Below are 27,412 nucleotides of genomic sequence, written 5' to 3' on the forward strand. Positions count from 1 at the left end.
TGGAGTGGAGCCCCAACTGTCTTCCCCACCAGAAGACCCTGCTGCAGTAAGCCAGTCAGCAATCTCGATGATACTGAGTGAAGTCTGCCCTATGTTAACCAGTATCAACGAGTAACTTTTCTCCCCCAGTGGAGACTGGTCAGGGGCAAAAGAAGAGGTCACCTGGACACACAGACCAGAGGAGGAACACATAGCAAACAGGCTGGAGCAAACCCACTTTATTTGGCACCCAGAATCTGGCCCACACAGGTAGGTCGGACTGTCAGCCCACCTGAGGCCAGGGACTTCCTCCCCAAACGGGCCCCACTCACAGCGACCCAGCTACCGACTCATGCACTGGGGCAAACCTAGCCGCTCTGCATCTGCACACCCTGACCTCCTGTTCTTGCTCACTTGGTCTGGGTTTTGTCACATGGACTAATCTACACACAATGCTACGGGCAACCACGCTACTGCTACACCACATGTTCTGTCACAAGTTTTGTGAAATCCACCTATCAGAGGAGACAGGAAGCAAGAAGCCAAAGATGAGCAAGGTGGAACATGGGGTGGGCTGGAGGGCTGGCAGAGCCCCCTGTACCCTGGGGAGAATGGGCCTTCCAGGGGTGAGGGGCCAGGAAGGTTCAGGTGTCTGTCAGCACCAAGGGCCACAAGCCAGGAAGGAAGGGGACAGGAAGGGGAAGTGGAAGGCAGAGCTGCCAGGACCCCAAGGGAGGAAGGGCAATCTAGGAAGGGTGGAGAATACTCCACTTACTTTCTCTTCCCCAAGAGCTGCGTCCCTGGTGCTAACCCCTCAATGTGACCTTCCTGGTGTGTCCCAGGGCCCTGCCAAGGCATCCAGCCCCCTGGAAGGGAAAGAGGTTCACAGAGCAGCCTGCCCTGGGCATGGTGCAGTGCTTGGTGCCCTTGATGCCAGATGCCCACACACCAGGCCCCAAGCCATAGCCAGCTGGAGAACAGGACCATGGAACCACCAGGCCAGGGCTGGGACACACTGGGGAGTGTGTCCCAAGGCTGGCCTCTGATAAGAACTGGCACATCCCTGAACATACTCACGCCCTGGGGAAAACTGAAATGACACTTTGTTGAGACTTGGAACTAGATGCACACCAAAGGTATGGGCACCTACAATGCTTCACCCCACGCCCAAGCACTGTCGGAGCCAGTGGAGCTGAGAATCCGTCCAGGATGGAAGGTGATGCCAGGAAGAGGGACCGAGGGGTGGGGCAGGTGGGGCTGCTGCAGGCCAGCTATGGAAGGTAGAGCCTTCTGCTCTCACTCTGGGGACCCACCTGCTGGGCCAGTGCCATCACTGCAGAGGAGGGGAGAAGGGAAGAGAGTCAGGGGGAGAGACAGGGAGACAGGAAGGAGATAGAGATACACAGAAAGACATAGAGAGACAGTGAGACACAGAGAGACAGACAGCTACTGTCTTGGGCACAACCTACCCAGAATCTTACGACTGGGGCCCCCTACACCAAGCCCCAACCCTATCTCCCCAAGACCACAGCCCATCACCAGGTCACTGCAGCAGCTGGGCTGAGCAGGCTGAGCTCTGCTAGAGGAAAACCAAGGCCTCGCAGTTAAGAGCTTCAGGCTCTGGCACAGTAGGCCCAAGTGCAGAGGCCCAGAGGGAGTACTGGGGGTCTCAGGCTCAGTCCAGGCCTCAGGGCTGACACCAAGGGGTGTCACAGAGCCCCAGCGTGGGGCCAGCCTCTGATGTTTCCATATCGGTGATACAAACACCCCACCCTCGTAGGCTAGGGATGATGCACTGTGCACTCCCGAGTGTCAAACTCCCTCACGCCATTGTCCTTGACCACCTCTTCATTGTTGAGGTCCAGCCCAGGAGGCCACAGCTGGGCCAGCCAGGTTATGGCTCTGGGCTTCTCTGAGCCCCCCCAGGGACCTGGGCCTCCTGCTACCCAGCCCCACTGCACATACCTGCAGCAGCATGCTGAGTCCCAGGTTGCGGTGCTTCTTCTCCAGTTCCGACACCGCCTGCAGCAAGGACTGGAACCGCTCGGCTGGGTCAGCCTGCTCATCCTCTGGGACACCCTCATCCTTCCCAGCCTCCTGCAGAAAGTGCTGCTCCTCCTCAGCAAAGAAGGCCCGCAGCTTCTTGTAGTCAGTCAGGGCCTTCTTTCTGCGGTCCATGACATGCCCCTGTAGGGTGGGCAGGTGGCAGAAGGGACCCATCTTCCATGGCCCCCATGAGAAAGTTGTCCCACCCTCCCCAATGCCAGGAGAAATCTGTGCCCTCTAAAAGGAACTGAGAATACGACACCCCAAGATGGGCTGTCCAGACATCGCAAATCAAAGGCCCAGGTGTGACAGACTGTCTGACCTCCACACTCTCAAAGCAGATGAGAATCCACGGCAAAGGTGCCCTCTGCCAGGGTCTGGGCACCTCCCCCAACATTCTGCATGGGAAGGTGGAGGTGGTGGGCCTCAGGAGCCCGCTAGGTCACTTACGGCCCTGGCCAGGCAGGCACCAGTGCTGGTCTCACAGAACTTCAGTGGTTCTTGCAAGAGCAAGCTGTCAGGAGGCAAGACTAACTGAGCTTTCCCAAGAGGATGCTGCCTACCACCTCACCAGATTTCAAACAGGGGGTTGCTCAATCTGGGTGTCCAGCCCCCAGAAAGGTGAGCTAAGTAAGCCTCTTATCTTTAAAAAGTACTTGGGCTTGAGTATTTTCTTAAAAAAAAGCAGCACACCCTCCCTTCATCAAAGTACTGATGTTCTTATCTTTGAGGATGAAGCCGAGGCTGAGGGGATTCTGTACAGACCTTATCAAATAACTCATCCCCCTGCCTGCTGACCAATCGGCTGCTTCACAGCCTGCTGTTCTTTATCCGTTTTGGTACAGGGATATTGCGACTCTGCTTCTTGAGATCTTCACTTCCTCCCAACAGCTTCAATGACACATAAAACTCATGCCAATGTATGTGCATGCTCTTCTGTTATCTATCTTACATCATCTCAACTCTCAAGCCCAGCCTGGGACCCTAGGAGAGCAGGGAATTTTCTCCCTCAATGTCCGTTGGGGACTGGTTCCAAGATGCCCCTCAGGACACAAACTCGTGGGTCTCAAGGGTCTTTTATGAAATGGCATTGTATCTGCATATGACTGACGCTCATCCTCAGACATACTTTATAATACCTAATACAGCCTAAACACTGTGAAGTAGTTTTTCAGCTGTACTGTTCAGGAATAACGACTAGAGACCATCTGCATGCTGGGTACAGATGCACTTTTGATCTGAGCTGGGCAGCATGCAGGTTTCCAGGGGCCCAGCACTGGGCTACATCTGAAGATGAACCAATCCCAGAGCCAAGGAGCCCATGACCTGTGGGCATGTGACCCTCAATGGCCTCAGGACATACACCCACCTTACTGGTGAGTTTCCCTGCTGCACCTCACCTGGCACCAGGGGTGAAAGCCATGGGCCACCCTTCAGCCAGTACCTCATCTAGAAACAGGAGCAAAGAAGCTACACTGACTTTACTCAGCCTCACCCACGTCTCCATCCTGGCTCTGGACTCCCACCCTGGCCACCTGTGGTTGAAAAGGGCAAATGCTTCTATGGCTGAGAGAATACAAATGCCAGCAGGACCCTGCTGGCCGGCCAGCATGGTGAGCCACAAAGTCCTTCCTTTGAATTCAGGATTCTTTCAATGCCTCCACCACCCTCTCCTAAGTCAAGTCAGATGAAAGTTCCAGGCTACTGAAACTTGTGGGTCAAACAAATCCTCTGGGACGGCAGGGTCACTGAGAAGCTGGAGCTCCCAAGGGCCAGACAGCATCACAGCACTCTGCAGTTTGCACTGCTTAGAACACAAAGTGCAGACTGACCCCAGAGGGTGGTGTGCGCTGCCAGAGGTCCAGCAGGCATCATATGCTCTATCTGTCACCTCTCTGCCCACTGTCCAAGGGAGCTGAGTCAGGCTCAGAAGACGATTACCCCACAGTGCAAGCCTGGAAGCAAAGCCACTCTCTGACCTCCTCTCTCACCCCTGTCTTCCTAAAGGCAGGGCACAGAAATACAATTTCTTTTCCTCAATGCAGATCCTAGAAACTAGAACCCATCTTCCCCAAAGCAAGCCATAAAGCCTAAAAATAGTACTCTACTCTTCAGGTTTTTCTGTCTTGGCACTGGTCATAGAGAAATCCTCTGATCTGCCCAGCTCACAGTAGTTCCTAAGACCCATTTCAGAAGGTCCTTCCCACACTTGGGAGGATGGATACTGCACAAACAGGCCTGCAGGGCTCCCCAGCCTATCACTACTAGCCTACTAATACTACCTGCACATCCTTTCTGTCCAGACCTATTTCTGCATTGTTGCCCCTGCTACATCACACTTGAGCATAAAAATGGGAAGTTCATCCTGGATCTCTTGAGTCTTCAAGCTCAAGGTACCACATCAGGTGAAGCCAAGATGAAATTAACATGCCATGCTATTTGCCTGCCAGCCTGTCTTTTGATGTGAGACTATTGGCCACAGTTCTCTATGGTAAACAGGAAGGGATCACCCCTTTATCTCCACCTCGTGCTCTGTGCAGGGAGCAAGGGCTGAGCTGACCCAGAGCAGTGAACACTACCCCTGGACAGGACAGGTGGCCTCTGCCTCAAGGGGCTGGTCATGTCCGAGAGCTTCAGAACCTCTGCAGTCTTCAGAAGTGCTTTGTTTCTACATGATTAAAAAAGTTGTGAAACCTAGAGAAAATGGTCATAGATTTTAATACATACGAAGAAAAGCCACCAGGTCAAGTTAATGTGTAGTTCTGCTGGCAACTGACTGAAAAGAACTATAGTGCTCGGTCACCTTGGGGGACAACAAGGTAAGGCCCCAGAGAGCAGAGGCAAGTGCTATGGACTGAATGGTGCATACCCCAAATTCCATGACCTTGATCTTCTACCCTCTAGAACTGCAGCAACAAACGTCTGATTTCCAGGCCCCCCAGTTTTTAGTATCTTGTTCCAGCAGCCAGGACACTTACCAAATCACTACACATAAAATGTGGGGGAAAAGTGAATCCCTGTTTGCTTTGGCTAGACTTCACTTGGGAAACATCCTCAAGCATCTAGAAAGCTACCCTGGAGTTCCTACAGTCCACTCAAAGGTTCAGCCAACCAGGCCCAGCAGCTGCCTAGCCTATTCCTGGCACCCAAGTCCACCAAGATCCGAAGCCCACCACCTGCTCCCCACTTGCCTTCCACACAGCAGCCGCTGACTCTGCCTGGCCATGCAGATCCCGGGCATCATTCAAGTCCTTTCTCATGATTTCCACGGACCCCTTGTTCTCCTAGGAGAGAGAAGCTGGTAACTTGGGGATGGGTGGGGCACCAGCTCAGTGCAGGGATCCTCACACCTGCCAATTCCAGAAAGTCTCACTGTCCCAGAAATAATCCCCAAGAACATGGCCTCCAGCCACAGACGGTGCAAAAAAAGAAAAGGGCTGAAGGAGCTAATGAGCAACAGATGCCCTGGCACTTCACCCTCTCAGAAGGAACTGGAACCAGCCAAGGCAGCTCTGGAGGTCATCTTTGAAACCCCACATTCTTGAACAGGCCCCCCAAGCTGAACTGTGTCCATACCAACAGGCTGCCTGGCCTCTTCTGTGCTCTGCTTGGCCCTTGCTGGGTCAGTCCGGCCAGGAAGGGGAAGCCAATGGTAAAACTGTCCAGCCACACCACAGGACAGGCCACCTACTCCACACTGGGACTGGAAGGCAGCCATCTGCCCTCATCTCCCACTGTGAATGGGCAGTGACCCCCACATCCCATGCTTGAGGTGTATAGTCCCCAAAGGGGCTGTTAGCAACACTCAGGCTGTTATGCAAACACACAAAGCTGACCTGTCTCTTCTCTGCTCAGCAGGAACCAAGCAGAATTATCTTGGTCCCCAGGGACTTGGCTATCTATTCTCTCAAAAATAGCTCCAGGGCCTCAGGACCCAGCTATGGACAGATTCTGGAGGTGGGTTCTGCTCAATCAAAGGGCCACAAGAGAGCAAATGGAGAAGGTTCCAGAACCAGGTTGATAGTAGGAACCTCAAAGGTCTGCAAGATGCACAATGAAAGAAAGACCTAGTCCCCAAGACAGAAATTTTGGGCTCCATCAGCAAGGGGGTTGGATCTAGTGCACTGATGTCCCAAAGCAGTGCAATGAGGGGAGGGGTCATCCACTGGGGTGAGATGAGACCTCTCAGAGCAGGGCCAGAGGTGGGAGTAAGGAGAGGATGCAGAGGATGGGGAAAAGGTCCTGGCCTACAGGTAGAGAATAGGGAGATGAGGCGCTGCGGTTCAAGGACCGGGGTTGGGGAGGGAAAATGGCCATCCTCCAAGGTCGTGGATGGAGGGACAGGGAAGGGTCCAGTAATGCCAGTAAAGATTGGGGGAGGGACAGGGCTTCTCACGGACCCAGGAGGGGCACGGAGCTCTGCTGAAACCATGAGGTAGTAAAGAAGGCACAGGGCACTGCAGGGCCCCCTGGGGTGAGCACAGCGCTGGGCACGTGGGGAGCTGAGCACCGCGAGGAGCGGCAAGCCTGGAGGGGACTCTACAGTGACCCCAGAAAAAGAAAATCAGAGCACCGCGGGGACCCCAGAATGGGCAAGAAACAAGGTCCCCCAACCCCGGTGCACCTTGCCGCGCAGCGCCTTCCTCCAGCGCGGCTCCCACTCGGGTGGCTCGGGGCCGGCGGCCATGCGGCAGGCGGCGCACAGCGGGTCCCCGTCGGCGCGGCACAGCAGCTGCAGGGCGGCCTCGCTGGCCGGTCCGTCGCGCGCGGGCGCCGCGGCCGCTTCCTCCAGCGCCAGCAAGCGGCGGCTGAGCGGCGGCCGGCTGGGCTCCACCGCACGCTGCCAGCAGTCGTCGGCGCACTCGGGGCACGGGAAGGGCCCGTCCTCCTCTGCCCAGAAGCGCACCACGCACGCCCGGCAGAAGCGGTGGCCGCAGTCAGCGCGCACGGGCTCCCGGGGCGCGCGCTGGCACAGGGCACAGGCGGCCTCGGCGGGGCCGGCGGGGAGCGCCAGGGTTGCGGGCGGCGGGGCCGGCGAGGGCGCTAGCGGCGAGGGCGCGGGACGGCCGGGGAGCGGCCTGAGAGGGAAAGCTACAGCTGAGAGGGAAAGCGACAGCAGGCCACAGACGAGGACGGGGACCGGGACGACGCTGACTACGCCAACGCCGGGGACGCGCGTGCGGGGCGGGGTCCCCGCAGCCGCGCTCTCCTCCGTCAAGGTCCTGGCAGCGGTGAGCTCCTTCACTGGCGCCCTGGCTCCGCGTTCTCCTCCTACAGGGTCCCGGCAGCGGTGTATTCCATGATAAGGATCCTGACGTCAGCGCGTTCCTGAACTACACGAACGAGGATCCCGATAACCGAAAGCCCGCAGCCCCAGTCTTGGCAGAAGCGCGCCCGAGCCCGGATGCTGGCAGCGGTGCCCGTCACCCCACAGGCTGTCCCAAGTCCTCAGAATGTGAAATCTTAATAGGACTGTCACTTTTGCATAGACGAATAGTGGGCGAAAGGGAAACAACATATTATCACTTGAAGATTCCACTTTTTAAAAAAGCCTTTTTTGTAAGCTGCTAGGACCTGGGCCACCAGCTCCCTCCCAGGGCTCCACGCCTACTTGTGGGTGGGGGCGAGGCCGGAAAACGACCCTCGTGGGCCCGCCCCCAGAGCGCCGGTCCTCGAGAAGTGCCCTTGGTGGGCTCACTCTGCGCGCTCCCTCCTCTAGCGCACGCTCCCCGCGCGGGCCTCTTTACAAGGCATGAGTTCTGCTCCGACCCACCCTGAGCGCATCTGCCCCCAGTGGATGTGTCTTGAGAGCACCTTTCCTGAAGGGCCTTCCTCTCCTGCACCTGTCCTGTGTGCCCCTGTCCTGCCTGCGTCGACCCGCGTGGCCATGCTCCACTTGCCCCTTCCTGCCTAGCCTTTCCTGGGCGGGCCCTCCTAGCCTGCACCGGTTCTCCGCAGACCCGTTTTTTGTGAATAGTCCCTTGTGGACTGCCCTTCGAGGACTTTGCCCGGGCGGGCACTCCTTGCTGCACAGGTCTCCGCATGTACCTGTCCCGCGTGGACATCCTTCCATCCTTCCTGGACCCTTATCCTGCATGGATACTCCTTCCATACACCTGCCCTGCTTAGGACCTTCTTGCGTGGACCAGTCCTGCATGGATGTTAGTTGTCAGTTGTCGTGGCCTCTCTTCTGGCCCCCTGGGGAGCCGACCTTGGTGTCCACTGTCTGCCAGGGGCCTGACCCCTGGAATGGAGTATCTGACCGTAAGGAAGCTTTCTGATTCAAGAAGGAAGGTTGTCTTTTGTCCTTTTTCAAAACATCAACTTGAGAGAAGCAATCTGTTTTTTTTAAACACATTTTTTGAAAAGATGTAAATTAGAACTACATACTTTTTAAGTTTTAAAAACGTTAATTTCGGGCTGGGGTTGTGGCTCAGAGGTAGAGCACTCGCCTAGCGCATTCGAGGCCCTGGGTTCGATCCTCAGCACCACATAAAAAAATAAATAAAGGTATTGACAACTACAACTAAAAAATAATTTCTTGTTCCATACAAGTGAAAGTTATTCAGATGTATCACTGTGTCTTTGAGGTGTGTTTTTAAATATGGTGTCCTTTTGCAAAGGCATTACATGAGTAGTTGAAAGTAGTTGAAAAGCAAACTCAAGTTAGTTTTGTGTAGAGTGGTTAGAAGGCTTCCAGTCCAGCTTGGTTTGTCTGTTGAACCGGGAAAGTCTGGAGGTAGCATGAAACCAAGCAAATGCATAAATAAATGTAGTTAAACCAGAAAACTGACAAAAGTCAAATTCCTGAATCAAAGGGACAACTATGAGAGGAATTTTATGTTGTCTGTGAAATTGCCTTTCCAAGAGGTGGAAACCGTTTGTGGATGCCTGTTTCACAGCACCTAACCACAGTGCAGACATTGCAGTTACCAAGCGAGAAGTGAGAAAATCTCTGTAGAGGTCCCTAGTTTGGGGAAATATGTGGGAATGCCTTGCTAGTTCTTAACTAGCTCTTCTGGTTGGCATAATATTTAACTTAAAATATTAACATAAGAGCAAAGAAAAGGAACTTAGTTAAGACTTATTTTAAAAATTGAGTAAGCTGCATTAGAGAGTGTAAGTGACAAAAAAATAATAATAATAACCAGGAATGATAATCAAACAAAAACATCAAAACTAGGAAAATCCTAGCCACAAATCTTCATAGTTCATAAATTTGGTAAGGAAGGGTGCAATGGAAAGACATCCCAAATGGGATTTCCCAGTTCATAGGAAAAAAAAAAAAAAAAAAAAGACCACAAATGATTGAATAAATAGGAAAAAAATGTACACACTAAGAAATAGGAAAATAAAATGAGACCTTTTTTTTACTATTAAGTATACAGACCCCACCAAAAAAGTATCTGATTTTGCAGATACTGCTTCAGGGAGCCATGTGATTGATGAGTTGAGGACATAATGCAGTCAGACTCTCACAGAAAATTGTGCTGGATGCTGAGCATCTTTCTTCCCAAGATAATAATTTAAATTGATTCATGTAAAATGTTTGAGGGTTTCATTGAAAACTATTAAAAAAAAAATCTCATAGTGTGATAGTCTTTTTTTTTCTGCTGGGGACTGAACCCAGGAGCACTTTGCCACTGAGTTACATCCCCCTCCCCAGTCTTTTTTTTTTTTTTTTTTTTTTTTGAGACATGGCCTTGCTAAGTTTCTGAGACTGGTCTCTAATTTATGATCCACGATGCCCAGCTGAAGTGTTTTGTTTTGTCTTGTTTTGAGTTGTAGATGGACACAATGCCTTTATTTTATTTGTTTATTTTTATGTGGTGTTGAGGTTCAAACCCAGTGCCTCACATGTGCTAGGCAAGTGCTCTACTACTGAGCCACAACCTCAGCCCCTGAAGTGATTTTTGTTTGGTTGGTTGGTTTGGTTTGGTTTGGGTTTTTAGGCAACAGAAAATAGACTATTAGAAGTAAGTTCTAACTACAGAAAGTCATGAAGCCACACCTTAGTCGAGTGATGTGTTTGTGGAGTGCATTTTCTAATGTAGAGGGTAGCCCTAGTGGAAGGTCTGCACACCACGCAGGGGGCCACATTCCACAGAAGACAGTGCGCTACAGTGACAGATACACCTGTGGAGACTGGACAGTACAGAGTGAAGAAAGCCAGAGACAAATGATAGGATATGGCACTCCTACAAGTGGAAAACAGGCAACGCGCACATGAAACAGCACACATTTCCCAAGAATTCACCCGAAAAGCATGTCATACAAATAGAGTCAGTTCTCCACAACCATGAAGGAAGCTCTGAATCTGCAGATTGAGATTATTTTTTTAATGTAAACTTGTTAACATGTACCATGTAGTTACCCTACAATAGCTACCTCTGTAGTGAGCATGTACAGACTTTTTCTTTTCATTATTCCCTAAACAATGCAGCAAGACAACTATTTAATAACATTTACATAGAATTAGATGTTAAGAGTCATTTAGGGATGATTCAAAGTCCACTGGGGATTGTGTAGGTCATGTGCAATTTTATGTAATACTATGCCATTTTATATAAGGGACTTGAGATCTAAGGGCTTTGGGATCCCTGGAGGTACTGGACCCATCTCCATGGGTCCATGGAGGACCCATGGGTCCTCTGTGCACAGAGTGGTTGCCAGTGGATGGTGGGAGAGTGTTGGGAGCAAGGACAGCGGGCACAGCCATATGTTCATGCCCTCCGCATGCAGGGTTTCATCCTTCTTCTCAGGGATGAAATTGTGAAATTGATCAACTTCCCTGTGAAATTGATCAACCACAGATGAAGACTGTTTTTTTAAAAAATTGAGTGTGAACACGTACACATTTTGTTCTTACAGTTAAAGGATACAGTACAGCAACTATTTAGGTAGCGTTTACATTGTAATGGATATTAGAAATCATCTGGAAATTTAAAGTATATAAAAGAATGTACACATTACCTGAAAATATGAGCTCTTACATGAAAACTTGAGTGTCCTAGGGTTTGGGTATCCTTAAAGGCCCTGGAACCATCCGCTGCAGGTGTATACCACAGTGCCCAGCAGATTCTGCAGATACTGACAATCTCTACACACATATATAAAATTTGAAATTTCTTTCTGGTTTCTTAATTTGATTTGCATTTAGGCACTCCTAAGCTTGCCTGAGTTACATGGACCACCATGGCCAGATCCAGCATAATTCTCAAATTGTTACCAAGGGCTAAGAGTGTAGCTCAGTGATAGAGCACTTGCCTAGCATGCACAAAGCCCTGGGTTTAAGCCTCAACACCAAAAAAATTAAAACGAACAAACAAACAAACAAAAACCACCCTGCACCAGGCCCATTTTGCCTGCCACACAGTGTGCCGATCACTGGAATGGCAGGTTGTGAGGCGTTTATGAGACAGCCAAGTATAAAGTCAGGACATCAAGTTTCCAGTCAACCTTCCTTAGGATAGGACTTGAGGATATAAACAGGATGGGGAAGTAGGGTGGTCTAAGGTGTGGGGAAAGATGAGTGGAGACAAGGTCATTGGTCTGCACATATGTAGTCAATCTTCATGGTAGTTCATGGGACATGTGTTCAGAAACAGCCATGCTAGTGTAACACAAGGTGGAGATTCCAGCTTCCTGATGTCAAAAGTTTCCCATGGGTGTAGAGTAACCTCGGCAACCCTCATCATCATGGCCCACAGGCCAGCGGTACCATCCACAGCAGTCAGTGGGAACTAACAGCGTATTGCCCAGCTGTGTGACCACCAGATTTAGGAGGGGTTTTGTTTTTATTTGGCACTGGAGATTAAACCCAGGGGCACCGAACCACATCCTCAGTCTTTTTCATGTATTAAATTGAGACTCATGAAGTTACTTACAGCCTCACTAAGTTGCTGAGGCTGGCTTCAACTTGCAATCCTCCTACCTCAGCCTCCCAAGCTGTTGGGATTACAGGTATGCGCCACAGTGCCCAGCTAGAATTAGTGATTTTTAAAGTCAACTAAAAACAAGAAACTACAAACAAATGAAGCTAGAAAGTTTATTCAGGTTTTCCCATGGTTTAAAAATCCAGGCTGCAACAAAAAATGGGTTGATTCAATCCACTTCCAGACACATCTCTGTCACATCTGAACAAAGTAGCCCAAATAACATTTCTAGGGAATCAAATTTCAGCTTCAAGTTGATGCATCAGGACTACTGGATGCAGGTGACAGGAGCACACTGGAAACAGCAGCACATGGAAAAAAGGAAGGGTTAAACTCCTGAAAGACCATCACAACCCAAGACCTTCAGGTGGAGGGAGCTGTGGGGGCCTGGTAATACCCCCACACACTGGGACATGCACCTCCTCCTCCTTCCAATCTCCTCCCCAGGTGGTTGTCTCCCCATAGACACTGGCTATATGGACTTCCATTTACAGTCACCCCAGCCTAGCAAATAAGAGCTCCTATCTTCTAAATGTCTGGCTCAAAAAAAAGGTAGATGTTGTGCTGGCCATAGCAGTCATCTCCTGTGACCACAGAAAGAGCCTGAGAACTCAGTGCCAGACCTCCCTTCTGGGGTGGGGACTAGCACCAACAGACAAAGGGTGGATGGTGGTCATATCTCGACTATGCAGACCTACAACAGTAAGCTATTTTCTGTTGCTGTTGAAACAATACCACAGACTGGAGAGTTATAAAGAAATAACAAAGGTTCATTTGAGCTCATGGTTCTGGTCCAAGGTCAAGAGACTGCATCTGGTGATGCACTTACTGACAGAATCCCAGGGCAACATAGGATTATCATATACAGAGCACAGGAGAAACCCCACCAAAGTGGATTTTATTGAAGACTCACTACGAAGATGACTCATTAGTCATCTGTTTTAGTTAGCTTTTTCATCACTTTCACCAAAAAAACCTACAAGAACAACATAGAGGAGGAAACCTTTATTTGGGCTCATAGTTTCAGTAGTCTTAGTCCATAGACAGCTGGTTCCACTGCTCTGGGCCCAATGTGAGGCAGAACATCCAGGTGAAAGGGTTTGGAGGTTGAAAGCAGCTCAGAACATGGCAATCAGGAAGCAGAGAGCTCTGTTAACCAGGGACAAAATAAAAATCCCAAAGTCACACTCCAAGTGACCCACCTCCTTCAGCCACATCTCACCTGCCTACAAGTGCTGTTCAATTAATCTACATCAGTGGATTAATACACTGACAGTTTATGACTTTCATAATCAAATCAAATAATCAAATCAAATCAAATAATCAAACCAGAGGTGAAAACCTCTGAAAATTATTGCATTGTCTAACACACAAGTTTGGGTGGACCCCTCATATCTAAACCATAGCAATCACTAATCTATTAAAGAAGGACAGATGAATCCAATCAAGAAATCAGAGCCCTAATCACTCTCAAAGGACCCAGCTTCTACTATTTGCTAATGGTGATTTCAACTTGCATTTCAGTGGGGACAGACCGTATTCAAACCCTAGCAGGAATGAAGGGCAGAGGAAATGTTGGGAGGGACGTGAGGAGAGCTAAAGAGTCTGCCAGGTCCAGGAGGCCGTACAGGCCTTCCACAGGCATTATCCACATCCAGACACTCTGGAGCTCAGGCTGTCCCAAAATCACTGCCAACAAGTAAGAGAAAGTGCCTCAATCCCAAACGTCACATTGAAAAGGGAGAGAAATGAATTTTTCAAAATAAATGGCTAACTAAAAAAAGATAAATGATGAGTTGACTTTAACACCAGATATAATGAAAATTCCTGACATACTTTCAAACTTTTGATGTTAAAAAACTACATTTAAACCAATTACCAAATTTGGCATTTTAATAAAAACACCAATTTTCAAAATATTTCAGAAGCAAAAAAAAAAATGCCCTTTCCATAAACTAAGAAACAAAAAATCCAAAATGTACCTCTGGGGTTTCCAAGCACAAAGAAATAAAAAAGACATAATTAAAGGATTGACTAGAACTACTTGGAATTTCCACAAAAAGTACAAAAGTGAAGAAATCACAATGCCTTAACCAGAAGAATTAATGACCCTTACAAAGCACTGACAGGACCCTGAGGGGAAGGAAGAAGGTCAAGACCCTGAGGGGAGGACTGACAGGACCCTGAGGGGAAGGAAGGTCAGGACCCTGAGGGGAGAAGTGACAGGACCCTGAGAGGAGGACTTGAGGGGACCCTGAGGGGAGGACTTGAGGGGACCCTGAGGTGAGGAGAGGACTGACAGGACCCTGAGGGGAGAAGTGACAGGACCCTAATTGGAAGACTGATAGGACCCTAAGTGGAGCACTGACAGGACCCTGAGGGGAATAACTGACAAGGCCCATAGGTTTAGTTTTGACAGGATTCTGGATTTGGGTTGACAATGTCCTCAATGAAGTGCTGATTCTCTGTTTCGATTCCTGGTGGGATCTCAGCTTTGCATGTTTACAGAAATCAAATCTAATGTAATTGGTAGCTTAAAGTGTCCTGCTTGGTACTTTTTCAGTCTTTTAGATGCCATTTATTACTGTCTGACTTCGTTTTGTTTTCTCTTCTGTTTTCTCTTTTTTTCTCTATAACTTATAACATGTCTAATTGTTATCCAAGAAAATACTAGGACCCAGAATGCATTAAAGAGCTAGAATTTATTTTCTCATAATTCTGGTAGTTCAAAATCATGGTGCTTGTAAGAAGGTGGTTCTTCCTGATGCCTCCTGCTACAAATGAGTGTCCTCCTCCTGAGTCCTATAGTCTTGCTCTGTGTGTGTGTGTGTATGTGTGTGTGTGCACGTGTGTCCTAATATATTCTTGAAAGGACCCCAGTACCATGAGGTTAAGGTGCTTTTTATTTCCTTTTTAATGGTCATATCTCCAAGTACAAGCTTGTTTTCAGGTGTGGGAAGTCAGGCTAATAGTTATGAATTTCAGGGTACCACAATTCAGACCTAGCAACCCAGTCTCCCCAGTATATGGGGCTGCTAAGAGCCATAGCCAAGTAGTATGATGCATGGCATTTTTGGTTGAAAGGTGACGCCAGCAAGCCATTGAGATGATATGATTATGTTAAGAACTGCATTCATATGGATATTAGACCCCTGCTGTCCACCTCCGCCTGCTAAGGGACTCCTGGAGAGTTCCCATTGGTTGGGGAAGTGCGGTAGGAGGGAATTCGGGAGGAGGGATTTCCTGTTGGGGTCCGGGAGAACAGCTGCATATTTCCCGGGAGCTTACAGGGCATTGGCGGGAGTTTCAAAAATAAAATTTGTTCCTGTTTGAGTGGCTCGTGATTTTTGTGCCCAGCCAGACTGCGGCATGGGGCCATACTGGGGCAAGGTGGTGAACTTAGGAGGCTATTTGGGGAGCACTTTGAGAGTTTGAACCTGTAGATTCTGAGCTTTGAATGGATTACATCACAAAACTGGACCAGCCCTGGTAGACCTGAGAACATCTGGCAGATCTACTGACAAGCCCTGAAAAGTCACAGATAGAATCAGCAGAACTCCTCACAGTTAAACCTTCTGTGTATTTGGCTGGCCACTGGTGAGGAGGAAGAATACCACCAAATCTACCACAGGTCCTAAACATTTTCCAAAATATATGAAAATCATACAACTGAGTTTCATTTATGATCCCAGGGCAAGCATGCACATCTCTAATCTTGACTGAGGAGCCAGTTAAAACAGAAACAAGAATATGGTTCTGGTTGTTTATTCTCTTTTTATTATAAAAGCATGCATGATGTGAATTTGTTCTAGAAAAGATGGAGGAAAATGTGAAGGGAATGAAAGCACACAGTAACCTGTCTAGTCCTGAACCAGTATTTTGATTTCCCTTATCAGACTTAGATTTATACTACTGGATCATTTGAGTGCCTATCATATGCAGGAAATAATGGAAGCTTTGAGGAATGGAGGTAGGGGTTGGAGAAACAGCTCATTTCCCAAGAGAGGTGTTGGGGGAGCAAAACCAGCTGATAGGTACTGTGGGAAAGCTGTCTTTTAAGGTAATGCAAGTGTGCCTGTCTTTGTGCTGCTGAGCAGACCAGTGTTTGCACTGGGGTCCAGTAACAAAGGAAGGCAGGGGTGGAGTAGGTAAGAGTCCTGAGAAAGGCCTCAGCTGGAGGCCTGGAGCAGGGGCTTGGAGCAGAAAGGGGCCTTGTGTAAGCTGGAAGGGCCCCTTTCAGTTACATCCTCTAACTTACATTGTGGTGGTCCCTGGGAGAAGCAAGCAATGCAGGCTTCCTTACTGCTGTGTTTCAGTTAATGAGTATTATTACCTCATCATTAAATAGTCTTTATAATGTTCAGTAAATTCATGACATTCATTGTTAAAGTGGGCTGTGATTCAAGGTTGTTTCTATTTTTTTTTTCTTATTATGGATGCTATTGATGGAGCTTCCTGCCAAGCTCTGTTCTAGCCATGTTTATTTTATTTTTTTAATATATTTATTTTTATTTATTTATTCTTATGTGGTGCTGAAGATCAAACCCAGGGCCTCAAGCATGTGAGGCAAGCATTCTACCACTGAGCTACAACCCCAGCCCCTCCAGCCATGTTTATTTCCTTAAGAGACTGATGCTTGACAGTGGAATTTCTGGAAGGTAGTATATAATGTAGACACATATTGGAATAGATTGCCATCTTGTTTTTTCTTTTAAGCAATGTATGAAAGAAAGTGTATGCCTGCACTGCATAGTGTATATTTTATTTTCATCATTTTAATAGGTGAAAAGTGATATCTCATTTTGTTGTTGTTGTTGTTATTGTTTGGTAACAGGGATTGAACCCAGGGGTGCTTAACCACTGGGATGTGGCCCAGTGGTTAAGCACCCCTGGGTTCAATAAGTTGCTTAGGGCCTAGATAAGTTGCTGAGGTTGGCCTTGAACTTGTGATCCTCCTGTCTCAGCCTCCTGAGCCACTGGTATTTCAGGAGTCCCCCTTTGCACTCAGCTATCATTTTTAATATGCATCCCTTTGATATTAGTGAAGTTAATGTTTTTCATGTTGTCTTTTCATAGTTTACTAGTCTGTAAAATGTTTTCCTTTACTAATAAGTTTTTTATTATATTAAGAATATTAATATTTTGTTTGTCTCCTATTGCAAATAATTTTACCCCCAGTTTTGTGTGTGGAAGGTCATATTTCTATAATTTTAAAAATACTTTGAAAGCCTTTCCTCTAGCTGAGAACAATTAATTTTCCCCCAAGTAGTTAATACATTTTCTGACACAATTGGGCTATTTTTCTCTCCGCTGAGTTGTGATGCTATCTTTATTATATATTAAATTCCTGGGGGGGCGGGTTGTTTGTTTGTTTGTTTTTAAGAGGAAACAATATGCTGAGAATAGGCACAGCAGCTCTGGAAGCCCAAGATCTCAGGAAGCCCCTGGAGACCTCAGCAAACAGAACAACCTACGGTAGAGGGCGCTGCCAGGCTAGCAGGATTGTTCATTTTCCATGCTCTGACTGGCATCTGTCAGGTGCCACGCTGTGTTCTACCTGGAGATGAGGAGGTGATAGGCACACCTTTGCCCTGATGATCCCAGCTGAGTCGGTGTTGCAGCGGGAAAGAGAAAGGCTCATGCTATGCGTGAATGTACTAGAGCTGGAAGAGGAGCTTGGAGGGGCGGCCCAAGCTGCTGCTGGCTGGATGGCTTCTGAGAAGGAAAGAAGAATTAAACACACTTGCGGGCATCCTACAAGCTGCTTCCAGCACATTAACTCACAGCAAGCCCACTGATACCTCATTTTAAAGATGAAGAAGTGGAGGTGCGAAGAAGGTAGAGGTAGAGCAGCTAAATGGCTTCCAGCGCAGGACTTCTCGCTGTATATAACGCGTGCAAGGATCTTTCTAAAATGGGATCTGACTCATCCATTTGGGGGGGGCGCCTAAGATTCTGTTTTTCTAGCCAGTTGTCCAGAAGATGCTGAAATAAGTAAGAAATGGGAATGTGTAACACCTTGTTTCTGTACTGGAAGGCACTATAGTAGGGGAGGCACCCGGGCTGGGTGCCCTAAGCCTATTACAGTGTAACAGTAATCGTGCCTGCCCCTGGAGATGTTAGAACACTGGTGAAATCCCAGTTTCAAACATATAGCAATCGGGTTGACACTTCAGGGTTTTCATGGACAATAATAACAAAACAATATGAAAAACTGACGTTTTATTCTTCTCCACGGTTAAAACTGTCTGGCTACAAACTTCCGATGGAAGTACCTAAGTGCATTCTCAGTATTTCCCAAAGAAACGTTTGGATTTGCTCTTGATTTCCTCCCCCCACCACGCCCCCGCCCCGGTCTCGCTCTGGAATTCTAAAAGGAGTGCATCTCTTTGGTCTATAGAGGGCTGCGAGAATGAGGAAAATAAACAGTTACTGCAGTGGGAGCTGCCATTTCCTCCGTCTTGCTGGAAAAGCATCAAGCTTTCTCTCTCTAGCTGTTGCCTGCGTATTTGCCTCATAGCAGAGAAAACAGACCCGAGGTTGTCATTTTCCTTTTAGCCAAGCCCAGATACGCAGAGTACCCCAAGATCTCCTCTGGGTTTCAAACAAAGGGTTTGAACAAAGACACACAACCTGAGCGCAGGCGCGCGGCCGATGCGTTTTTGGATTGGTTGAACTATGGTCCAATAGGAAAGCAGAATCGGCATCTCTCATTTACATAAAGTCTTCGTCGCCTCTGCCGCGGCAACAGGCTGTCCAATCAGATGCTAGAGATTTGGAGCCTTCATTTGAATATAAAGATGACAAATAGCCCTGCTCTCCATGCATTACCATCCCAGTCCGTTCTGTCGCCACCTCGTCATGCCGGAGCCTTCTCGCTCAGCTCCGGCCCCCAAGAAGGGCTCCAAGAAAGCCATTACGAAGGCACAGAAGAAGGACGGCAAGAAGCGCAAGCGCGGCCGCAAGGAGAGCTACTCTATCTACGTGTACAAGGTGCTCAAGCAGGTGCACCCCGACACGGGCATCTCGTCCAAGGCCATGGGCATCATGAATTCGTTCGTCAACGACATCTTTGAGCGCATCGCCAGCGAGGCCTCCCGCCTGGCGCACTACAACAAGCGCTCCACCATCACGTCCCGCGAGGTGCAGACGGCCGTGCGCCTGCTGCTGCCCGGGGAGCTGGCCAAGCACGCTGTGTCGGAGGGCACCAAGGCGGTCACCAAGTACACCAGCTCCAAGTGAGGCGCGTCCCTGGCGCCCCGAACCCAAAGGCTCTTTTCAGAGCCACCTCTAAGCTCAAAAAGGAGTGTGCCACCTCCTCTTGTGACCTGTGATCCAATCGGGTGCTGGGGGGAGGGTGCACTGCGCAATGGAGGACATAACTCCTAAGATTGGACCTCTTGTTCCTTACGGCACTTCCCCGCCCCCCACATCCCCTTCCTTTCTTTCTGTGTCTGTTTTGCTTTAAATCAATCAAGTCAGCCTTGGCCATAGGAAGCTGGAACGGTCCAGGCGATGGCACCGGAGGAAATCAGGCTACGAGGGGAGTGTACCGAGCTCCTCTGGCCCATCCTCTGCCACCCCACACCCCACTCCGTGTCTCCTCGTGCGTGAGGCTGGAGGATGCCTTGGGTGTTTATACCGCCCTGGCTGGAGCGCTTGAAAACATCATTCTTCGCCTTCCCTCCCTCCCTCCCTAGCCTCCATTAATCACCGCGAACGTCTGTGGGAAAGCAAACTGCAGTTGCGTTTCACATAATCAGCCCTTTATGTCGCGTTTCAGTTCGGAAACACTACATCTGGTTCATGGGCACCCGCTTCACTCAACTAGGATATCCCAGCAAGATCTGTGTTCTTCCATACACATATATACATGGGTTTTCCCCCATAGCAAACGGTGAAAAATCTATTTTATTTCATCCCCAGAAATGTGTGTGTATCTATGTGTCTGAATATGAATGTATCTTACAAACATATAACTAAGCCTAGCAAACAGTGAAACATCTTTTTTAATAAAGAAGATTTTTAATAAGAAAAATCCAATACGTTATATGCAAAGTAAGTATGATGTCTACTTAATGGTATCAAGTAATAACCAAGGGATGATTACTTAATGGTATCAAGTAATAACCAAGGGACTGAGGTGCACTCTAAAATGGGTGAAATATCGGCGATTTCTCAACCAAGAATACCGAGGGTCTACCCACTCTGGAGACCAGTTTCCATGAATTCGGATTTGCAGCTTGGTTCCCACCAGTGGACAATGGCCTGTCTTACTCCTCACACCACCTCCAATGACAGCCAAGCATTTTTGTCACTGTTTAACCTCTTAAAGTCTCTTAACATTCGCTTCCTTGTGTTTGTAGTTTCTTCTTAAAGAGACAGACAGTTCCTTGTCTCCCTCCAAATTCTTTGCTCTATTCCCAAATTAGCAAATTGGAATTGAAAGGTCTAGCTGAGGTGGGGGAAGGGCAGACTCTTCAATACATTCCAGACTGGATGCCTGCAAAATCCCACTTTTTTCTAAAGCCCTGCTTATTTATTAAAATATTTTATAATATTTTAAACTGTTTCAGATCCATAGAATGCTTAATTAAGTCCTAGCTCAGTCTCTGGATTTTCAAATATTTGATGTGCACTGTCTTCTTTTAACTTAACCTGATTGTTCTTTTTATCTGTTATATAATAACGTAAGTACAGGGGCTGGGGATGTGGCTCAAGCAGTAGTGTGCTCGCCTGGCATGCGTGTGACACGGGTTCCATCCTCAGCACCACATACAAAACAAAAGATGTTGTTTCTGCCGAAAACTAAAAAATAAATATTAAAACACTCTCTCTCTCTCTCTCTCTCTCTCTCTCTCTCTCTCTCTCTCTCTCTCCCCCCTCTCTCTAAAATAATAATAATAATAATAATAATAGTACAGACATGGGTACCATAGACAATCTCCCAATTTTCTTGATGACAAAAATCTCAATAGCAGTTCTTTGGCACTCCCTTAACATCCCCAGGCTAGGAGAGAGGAACAAGTTCTGCCCATTCTGGCCCTGGTCCTGCCAGTGTATCGAATAGAGGCAGTCTATTACTTCAGGCTTTAGTCAGAGCAGTTAGAAAACCTGAAAAATCACTCCATGTTTTGCATTATCTACAACAAAATGTATTCTTGTAGAGTTATATTTGGAAATTACGGTGCTATGTTTTGTTCATTGACTCTCTGGACTAAACAATGTTGTCTACTGCTAACACAATCACTCTGCTAGAGACAAGTTTCATTTTATTAAATCTACGCATTCAGCTCTTGAAGGCAGAGAATCACATGGAACTGTGGGCCTAGTTCTAGTGAATATAAATACTCCTTTGAAACAACTCTGGGCTAAGGATGTAGCTCAGTGATAGAACAATTGCCTAGCACTGCAAGAAATAAATTTAATTTAAAAAATATTTTTAAAGTCTTGACTCTCAATTTAGGTTGTTAGGAGGCTTAGGGTTTGGAGGTCTCAGTCATCTGGCATCTGTTTCATAGTGGAAAGGACGGAATTCAGTGGTTCTCTATTGATCCTATATCTTGAGAGAATTAAGACTATTGACAGGTCCTGCTTACATTCAATGACAGATCACTGTTTTAAGCTTCAGATTATTACTGAAAGTAAAGAATTGAGTAAAATATCTATGGCAGAATTTCCATTTCTACTGTGTATATACATAAACACACACACACACACACACACACATATATATATACACATACATATATACATATTTATATATATATATATATATACATATATATATATATATATATATATATAACATAAAATACCTATGGCATATATATATATATATATATATATATATATATATATATAACATAAAATACCTATGGCAGAATTTCCATTCCTACTGTTTATATATGTGTGTGTATATATACATAAACAATTATTTTATATACATATAAAAATATATAAAATGATTGAACCCAAAAGTGCTTTACCACTGAATTATATCCCCGTCCTTTTTATCTTTTGAGACAGGATCTCTCTAAGTTCCCCAAGTGACCTTGAGCTTGCGCTGCTCCCCTTGCCTCAGTCTTCCAAGTAGCTTAAAATCACAGGTGTGTACTACAAGGCCCAGGAATTTCCTTTTTTTTTTTTTTTTTTGGTACAGGGGATTGAACCCAGAGTCGCTGAACCACTGAGCCACATCTGGAACCCTTTTTAATATTTTTTTCAGAGATAGGGTCTTTCTGGGTTGCTTAGGGCCTTGCAGAGGCTGGTTTTGAACTTGTGATCCTCTTGCCTTAGCCTTCAGAGTTGCTCGAATTACAGGCATGTGTCACTGTGTTTGACCAATTTCCTTAAGTTTTTTTTTTTTTTTTTTTTTAAGAGAGAGAGAAAGAGAATTTTTTAATATTTATTTTTTAGTTTTCGGTGGACACAACATCTTTAATTTTTAGTGGTGCTAAGGATCGTACCCGGGTCCCGCCCATGCGAGGTGAGCGCTCTACCGATGAGCCACAATCTCAGCCCCAATTTCCTTAAGTTTTTAAACATAGACAGAAAACAATGGAATGGAGGGGAAGCTGTACAGTACTAGCATGAGACTACACAAGACCACCTATGCCGAAGGAGGCACAGGTACTTGCAGCAGAAGTCACCAAGAAAAGAAGAACAGAGGAACTACCAGCCATCTCATTAAAGAGCCAGTTTCACTAAACTTTTCTTATTTGCTCATGATCTATCAAAATATACTTGTCTTGCTGGCAGGGTAGAGCTTGCCTGTAATCCCAGCTGCTCAGGATGTTGAGGCAGGAGGATTTTTGAGTTCAAAAAAAGCATGGTGCTAAGCAACTCAGAGAGACCCTGTCTCTAAAATATATACGTATGTACTGCCCAGATATTTTCTTTTTTTTTTTTTTGTCTCTAAGATATATATAATTGTGTACTGCCCAGATATTTTTTTCTTTTCTTTTCTTTTCTTTTCTTTTTTTTTTTTTTTTTTTTTGGTACTGAGGATTAAACCCAGGGGCTCTTAACAACCAAGGCATATCCCCAGCCCTTTGTTTTGTATTTATTTAGAGACAGGGTCTCACTGAGTTGCTTAGGGCCTCACTAAGTTGCCAAAGCTGGTTTTGAACTCACTATCCTCCTGCCTCAGCTCCTGAATTGCTGAGATTATAGGCGAGAGCCACCACACCAGGCCTCTGCTCAGACCAAAGAAATCTTTGGTTATCTAATGTATTCAAATCTTTTCTTGCAAAAAAAAAAAAAAAAAAAAAAAAAAAAAAACCTTGATTTTTTTTTTTTTTTTTGCAAGAAAAGTAATAGATAAACCATAATACCTATAATTGCTGTAGGGTAAAATCCTGAGGCAGAAGAAAAATAGAAAAATAATGGTTCAGGCAGAAATTAAGCATCTCCTGAAATATCTGGCTGATATAGAATTTGATCATGTATTTTATGAACTGATTATGATATCAAATTGATGTTCCAATAGGTATATTTAAAATACTGATGTGGCCATTTTGCTTTTTAAAAAGTCCTATGTTGGGATGTGCATCCTTGCAGCTATTTGAATTTTTTGTAAAAATACAGTAGGTGACAACTTTAAAACGTGTGAAATTTCCAAAAAATCCTTTTATGTGGACCCAAGCAGGAAAGAGGTGGGGTGGTGATACAGCCATTTTAGGGAGGACCTTGTTGTGATGACATTTCCTCCCCTGACCCACCAGTCTGCCAGTTTGCACCAGTCCAGACACATGACAGGCTAGGGCCCTGTGGAGACACTTAAAAGAAAAAAGAAAAAAAAAAAAAGCGTGTGTTTTACAGAATTTTATTTAAAAATTTCTTTGCTGGAGACAATGGTACAAACTCTCAATACTTCTCACAACAGCTCAAAGAATCATTATTAATCCTTTTTTTTCCTTTTAATAAATAAGAAAAGTCAAAGCAAGAAAAAGATAAGCCGTGTCCCTTCCAGTATGAAAGCTTCATGCCAAAATGCTTTTCCTGAAGCACAATGGCACTCTTTAAATAAATGCCATGAATGTGAAGAAAAGAATTCAGTTACTAACACTTCACAGAAAATCATGCGGCCAAAAGGGGAGGCAGTTACATTTGCTCAAAACAAGGTAATTCCGTTCCTCTAACCTCCCCCCACCACTAAGGGTGAAAGCTGCTGGCAACTGTGGTCACTTACTAACCCAGCTCGCGCACAAAGCGCTGCGGTGATCCGCCAGCCTCCACTTCCCTCTCGTCCAGCATACTGTCATTGCAGGATCTTTCCAGGCAAACATCGTACCGGGATGTACTTTGCTTGAGGATAAAGATGTCGGATGCGGGCAGGGATGGAAAGGTGGTATGGCGCCACCGCCAGGCAGCGTTACAACACCCAAGGCCTCCGCAAACTCGTGGTCTGGCGCACCCAGGGTCTCGCCAAGGGAACACAGGGGAGAAGACCGACGCTAGAGCCTTCTGGGGGAAGTAACGCCCCTCATCTGCACGCCTGCTTTTTCGCAAGGGCACGTTTCCACCGTTCCTCTACAATGGGCTGTTACATTCCCACACTCCGCTCACTCACTGGCGGGACGCACCCAGTAACTGAGAATTGCTAAGGTGTATAGGTAAAACATAGCGTTAATAACCCATCACCGTGTTTGAAACCCTTTCTCGACTGTGTGGGTGGCTCTGAAAAGAGCCTTTGGGTTCGGGGCGCCAGGGACGCGCCTCACTTGGAGCTGGTGTACTTGGTGACCGCCTTGGTGCCCTCCGACACAGCGTGCTTGGCCAGCTCCCCGGGCAGCAGCAGGCGCACGGCAGTCTGCACCTCGCGGGATGTGATGGTCGAACGCTTGTTGTAGTGCGCCAGGCGGGAGGCCTCGCTGGCGATGCGCTCAAAGATGTCGTTGACGAACGAATTCATGATGCCCATGGCCTTGGACGAGATGCCCGTGTCGGGGTGCACCTGCTTGAGCACCTTGTACACGTAGATGGAGTAGCTCTCCTTGCGGCCGCGCTTGCGCTTTTTGCCGTCCTTCTTCTGCGCTTTGGTCACGGCCTTCTTGGAGCCCTTCTTGGGGGCGGGAGCGGACTTGGAAGGATCTGGCATGATGGCGGGTCTCCTCTGACAGACTCCAGGGAGGATCACAACAACTCTATTTGTACGCCTTGAATTCAAATGAAGGATCAGGAACTACTCGCTTCTGGTTGGATAGAACGTCGCACTACGTCATCGCTCGGAAAGACTTACGCAAATTAGGGGGGCGGGAAATGCTGGTGTCCTTTTCTGATTGGCTATCGATGCCATCCTATCAGACGGTGCTTTTTAGCCTACCTCCGGATCGTATATAAGGGCTCGCTGGAGCCTGGAGTCCTGATATCCCCTGTTGTGTTTTTCGACTTCTTCTTCTCTGCGTCAGAAATGTCTGGCCGTGGCAAGCAGGGCGGCAAGGCGCGCGCCAAGGCCAAGTCCCGCTCCTCGCGCGCGGGCCTACAGTTCCCGGTGGGCCGCGTGCACCGGCTGCTGCGCAAGGGCAACTACTCAGAGCGCGTGGGCGCCGGCGCACCGGTGTACCTGGCTGCGGTACTCGAGTATCTGACGGCCGAGATCCTGGAGCTGGCCGGCAACGCGGCCCGTGACAACAAGAAGACGCGAATCATCCCCCGCCACCTGCAGTTGGCCATCCGCAACGACGAGGAGCTCAACAAGCTGCTGGGCCGCGTGACCATTGCGCAGGGCGGCGTCCTGCCCAATATCCAGGCGGTGCTTCTGCCCAAGAAGACGGAGAGTCACCACAAAGCCAAGGGCAAGTGAGGCCCTGCCGCCTGTGCGCGCCCCGTGGACACCAAAGGCTCTTTTCAGAGCCACCACTGATTCTAGAAAAGAGCCGCTTTGAGCTCGCAGCCTTTTGGCCTGGGGCGGGGTCCCTTTCGATTCCTTTAAGAGCATTAGTGCGCATTAGTCAAAGCAAAGGGCTCAAACTGGGACCGTGGTGCAAGGGAGGGACACGCACGTGCGCGAGGTGGGTGACGGGCTTCTGCTAGAGGCCGGGAAAACCGCCGGACTTGTCCATTTGCTTGCGAATAGTGGGGCTTTATTCTCTGTTAAGTGTCCCCAGAATTACCAATGACAGGTACTTGGGATTCCAAAAAAGTCAGGATTGCGTTTTTTTCTCCTAGGGACAATTGGGTCGGTTCATCTGATATTAAAAGTGTATTACATTTTAATAAAATTTGCCATTTGGAATTCTGATAGGTGAATCTTGGTTTCCACTTGGAACGAGAGTGAACCAGTTAAAATATCTAAATTTTAACAAAGTCCTCCAAAATCAGGATCTAATTGAACTGGGGTTTCAAAAGGTCTTGGTAAAGGGTTTGTTTGCTAGACCTGTTCTCATTACTTGAAAAGAACCAAGTTGTTAGTCTTAAAGGATGTGTAAACATTTTTAAGATTTATTCATGAATGGGTAAAAGGAATTAAGTTTTATTTTAAATCTGAGTTGGTCAAACGTTGAAGATTCACTTTTGCTTAAGTCAGAACAAAATTTGTACACTGAATTAGGTTTCTGAGTTTAGCATATTTAAATTTACATTTTAATAAATAGCAAATTAAAACTGCTAGTGACAGATAAAGTAGCATTTGTGTGGACTTTTCAGAAGATTACTTAATTATCTCCACTTTTTATTAAAAAGGAGGACTGGAGAGCTCCAAGCAAATTGGACAGAAATGGCCATTCTAATAGCATCTACCTAATAGAGGGGACTAGGTGAGCTCTGTCATGATCTATCAGGATCCCTTGAATGATGCATGCCACAAAAATCAGAGCTCAGTAAATGGTACCTTTTTTTCCTTGTTATTACTGTACTGTTTCTATTAATTTTATTATAACAATAAATACAAGCCAGCAATGCAATTCAGGAATATTATGTAATATACATTATATAATTTTGCACACAATATGAAAACTGGATCTGCTCAAACCAGGGCTCCCTAGATACCATCTGTGGAGCTAATCACAAATCTGCTTGCCTTTACAAAATATCCCAGTGTGGGAAACTAGTGCATAAAAATTGATAAGGAGCTGCTCTAATAGTATGGTTTTCAGAAATAAAATATTCACAGAAAGTATGTAGTTCATGCAACATGTGTATATGTCCTACTTCAGTAAAACGGGCTGCAAAGACTGATCTTCCAGAGATTCCTCACGTTTCTAGTGATAGCCTGCAATTCTAACTGTATGTATTCATGACTCTGTGGGTCTCAGTGGCATTTAAGTGGCATTTTTTAATGATTTTGTTTAAACGAATGACAGCGGAATGCATTACAATTCTTATTACATAGACACAGCACAATTTTTCATATCTCTGGTTAAACATAAAGTATGTTGACACCAATTCGTGTCTTCATACATGTACTTTGGATGATGATATCTATCACATTCCACCTTAAGTGACATTTA

General features: G+C 47.0%; 4 protein-coding genes across 4 annotated transcripts; 2 read left to right on the forward strand and 2 right to left on the reverse strand.

The window, feature by feature from the left end:
• Positions 1-203: 203 nt before the first annotated feature.
• Rnf187 (ring finger protein 187) lies at positions 204-8,090 on the reverse strand. Its single transcript, XM_076857331.1, has 5 exons — positions 7,971-8,090; positions 6,650-7,336; positions 5,217-5,309; positions 1,945-2,166; positions 204-1,312 (listed from the first exon to the last, which is right to left on the reverse strand). The coding sequence occupies exons 1-5, from the start codon at positions 8,088-8,090 to the stop codon at positions 1,310-1,312; spliced, it is 1,125 nt and encodes a 374-aa protein (XP_076713446.1). The 3' UTR covers positions 204-1,309.
• Positions 8,091-18,821: 10,731 nt separating this feature from the next.
• LOC143399536 (H2B.U histone 2) lies at positions 18,822-19,343 on the forward strand. Its single transcript, XM_076856248.2, has one exon. It carries the CDS (start codon positions 18,822-18,824, stop codon positions 19,200-19,202), a length of 381 nt encoding a protein of 126 aa, XP_076712363.1. The 3' UTR covers positions 19,203-19,343.
• A 4,467-nt stretch (positions 19,344-23,810) lies between these two features.
• Positions 23,811-25,644, reverse strand: LOC143399535 (histone H2B type 3-B). The gene has a single exon (XM_076856246.2). It carries the CDS (start codon positions 25,060-25,062, stop codon positions 24,682-24,684), a length of 381 nt encoding a protein of 126 aa, XP_076712361.1. The 5' UTR covers positions 25,063-25,644; the 3' UTR covers positions 23,811-24,681.
• On the forward strand, positions 25,303-26,205 carry H2ac25 (H2A clustered histone 25). The gene has a single exon (XM_076856245.2). The coding sequence runs from the start codon at positions 25,375-25,377 to the stop codon at positions 25,765-25,767; it is 393 nt and encodes a 130-aa protein (XP_076712360.1). The 5' UTR covers positions 25,303-25,374; the 3' UTR covers positions 25,768-26,205.
• The last annotated feature ends 1,207 nt before the right edge of the window (positions 26,206-27,412 follow it).

Source organism: Callospermophilus lateralis, chromosome 5 (assembly GCF_048772815.1).
Source record: "Callospermophilus lateralis isolate mCalLat2 chromosome 5, mCalLat2.hap1, whole genome shotgun sequence".
In the NCBI taxonomy this organism is placed as follows: Eukaryota; Metazoa; Chordata; class Mammalia; order Rodentia; family Sciuridae; genus Callospermophilus; species Callospermophilus lateralis.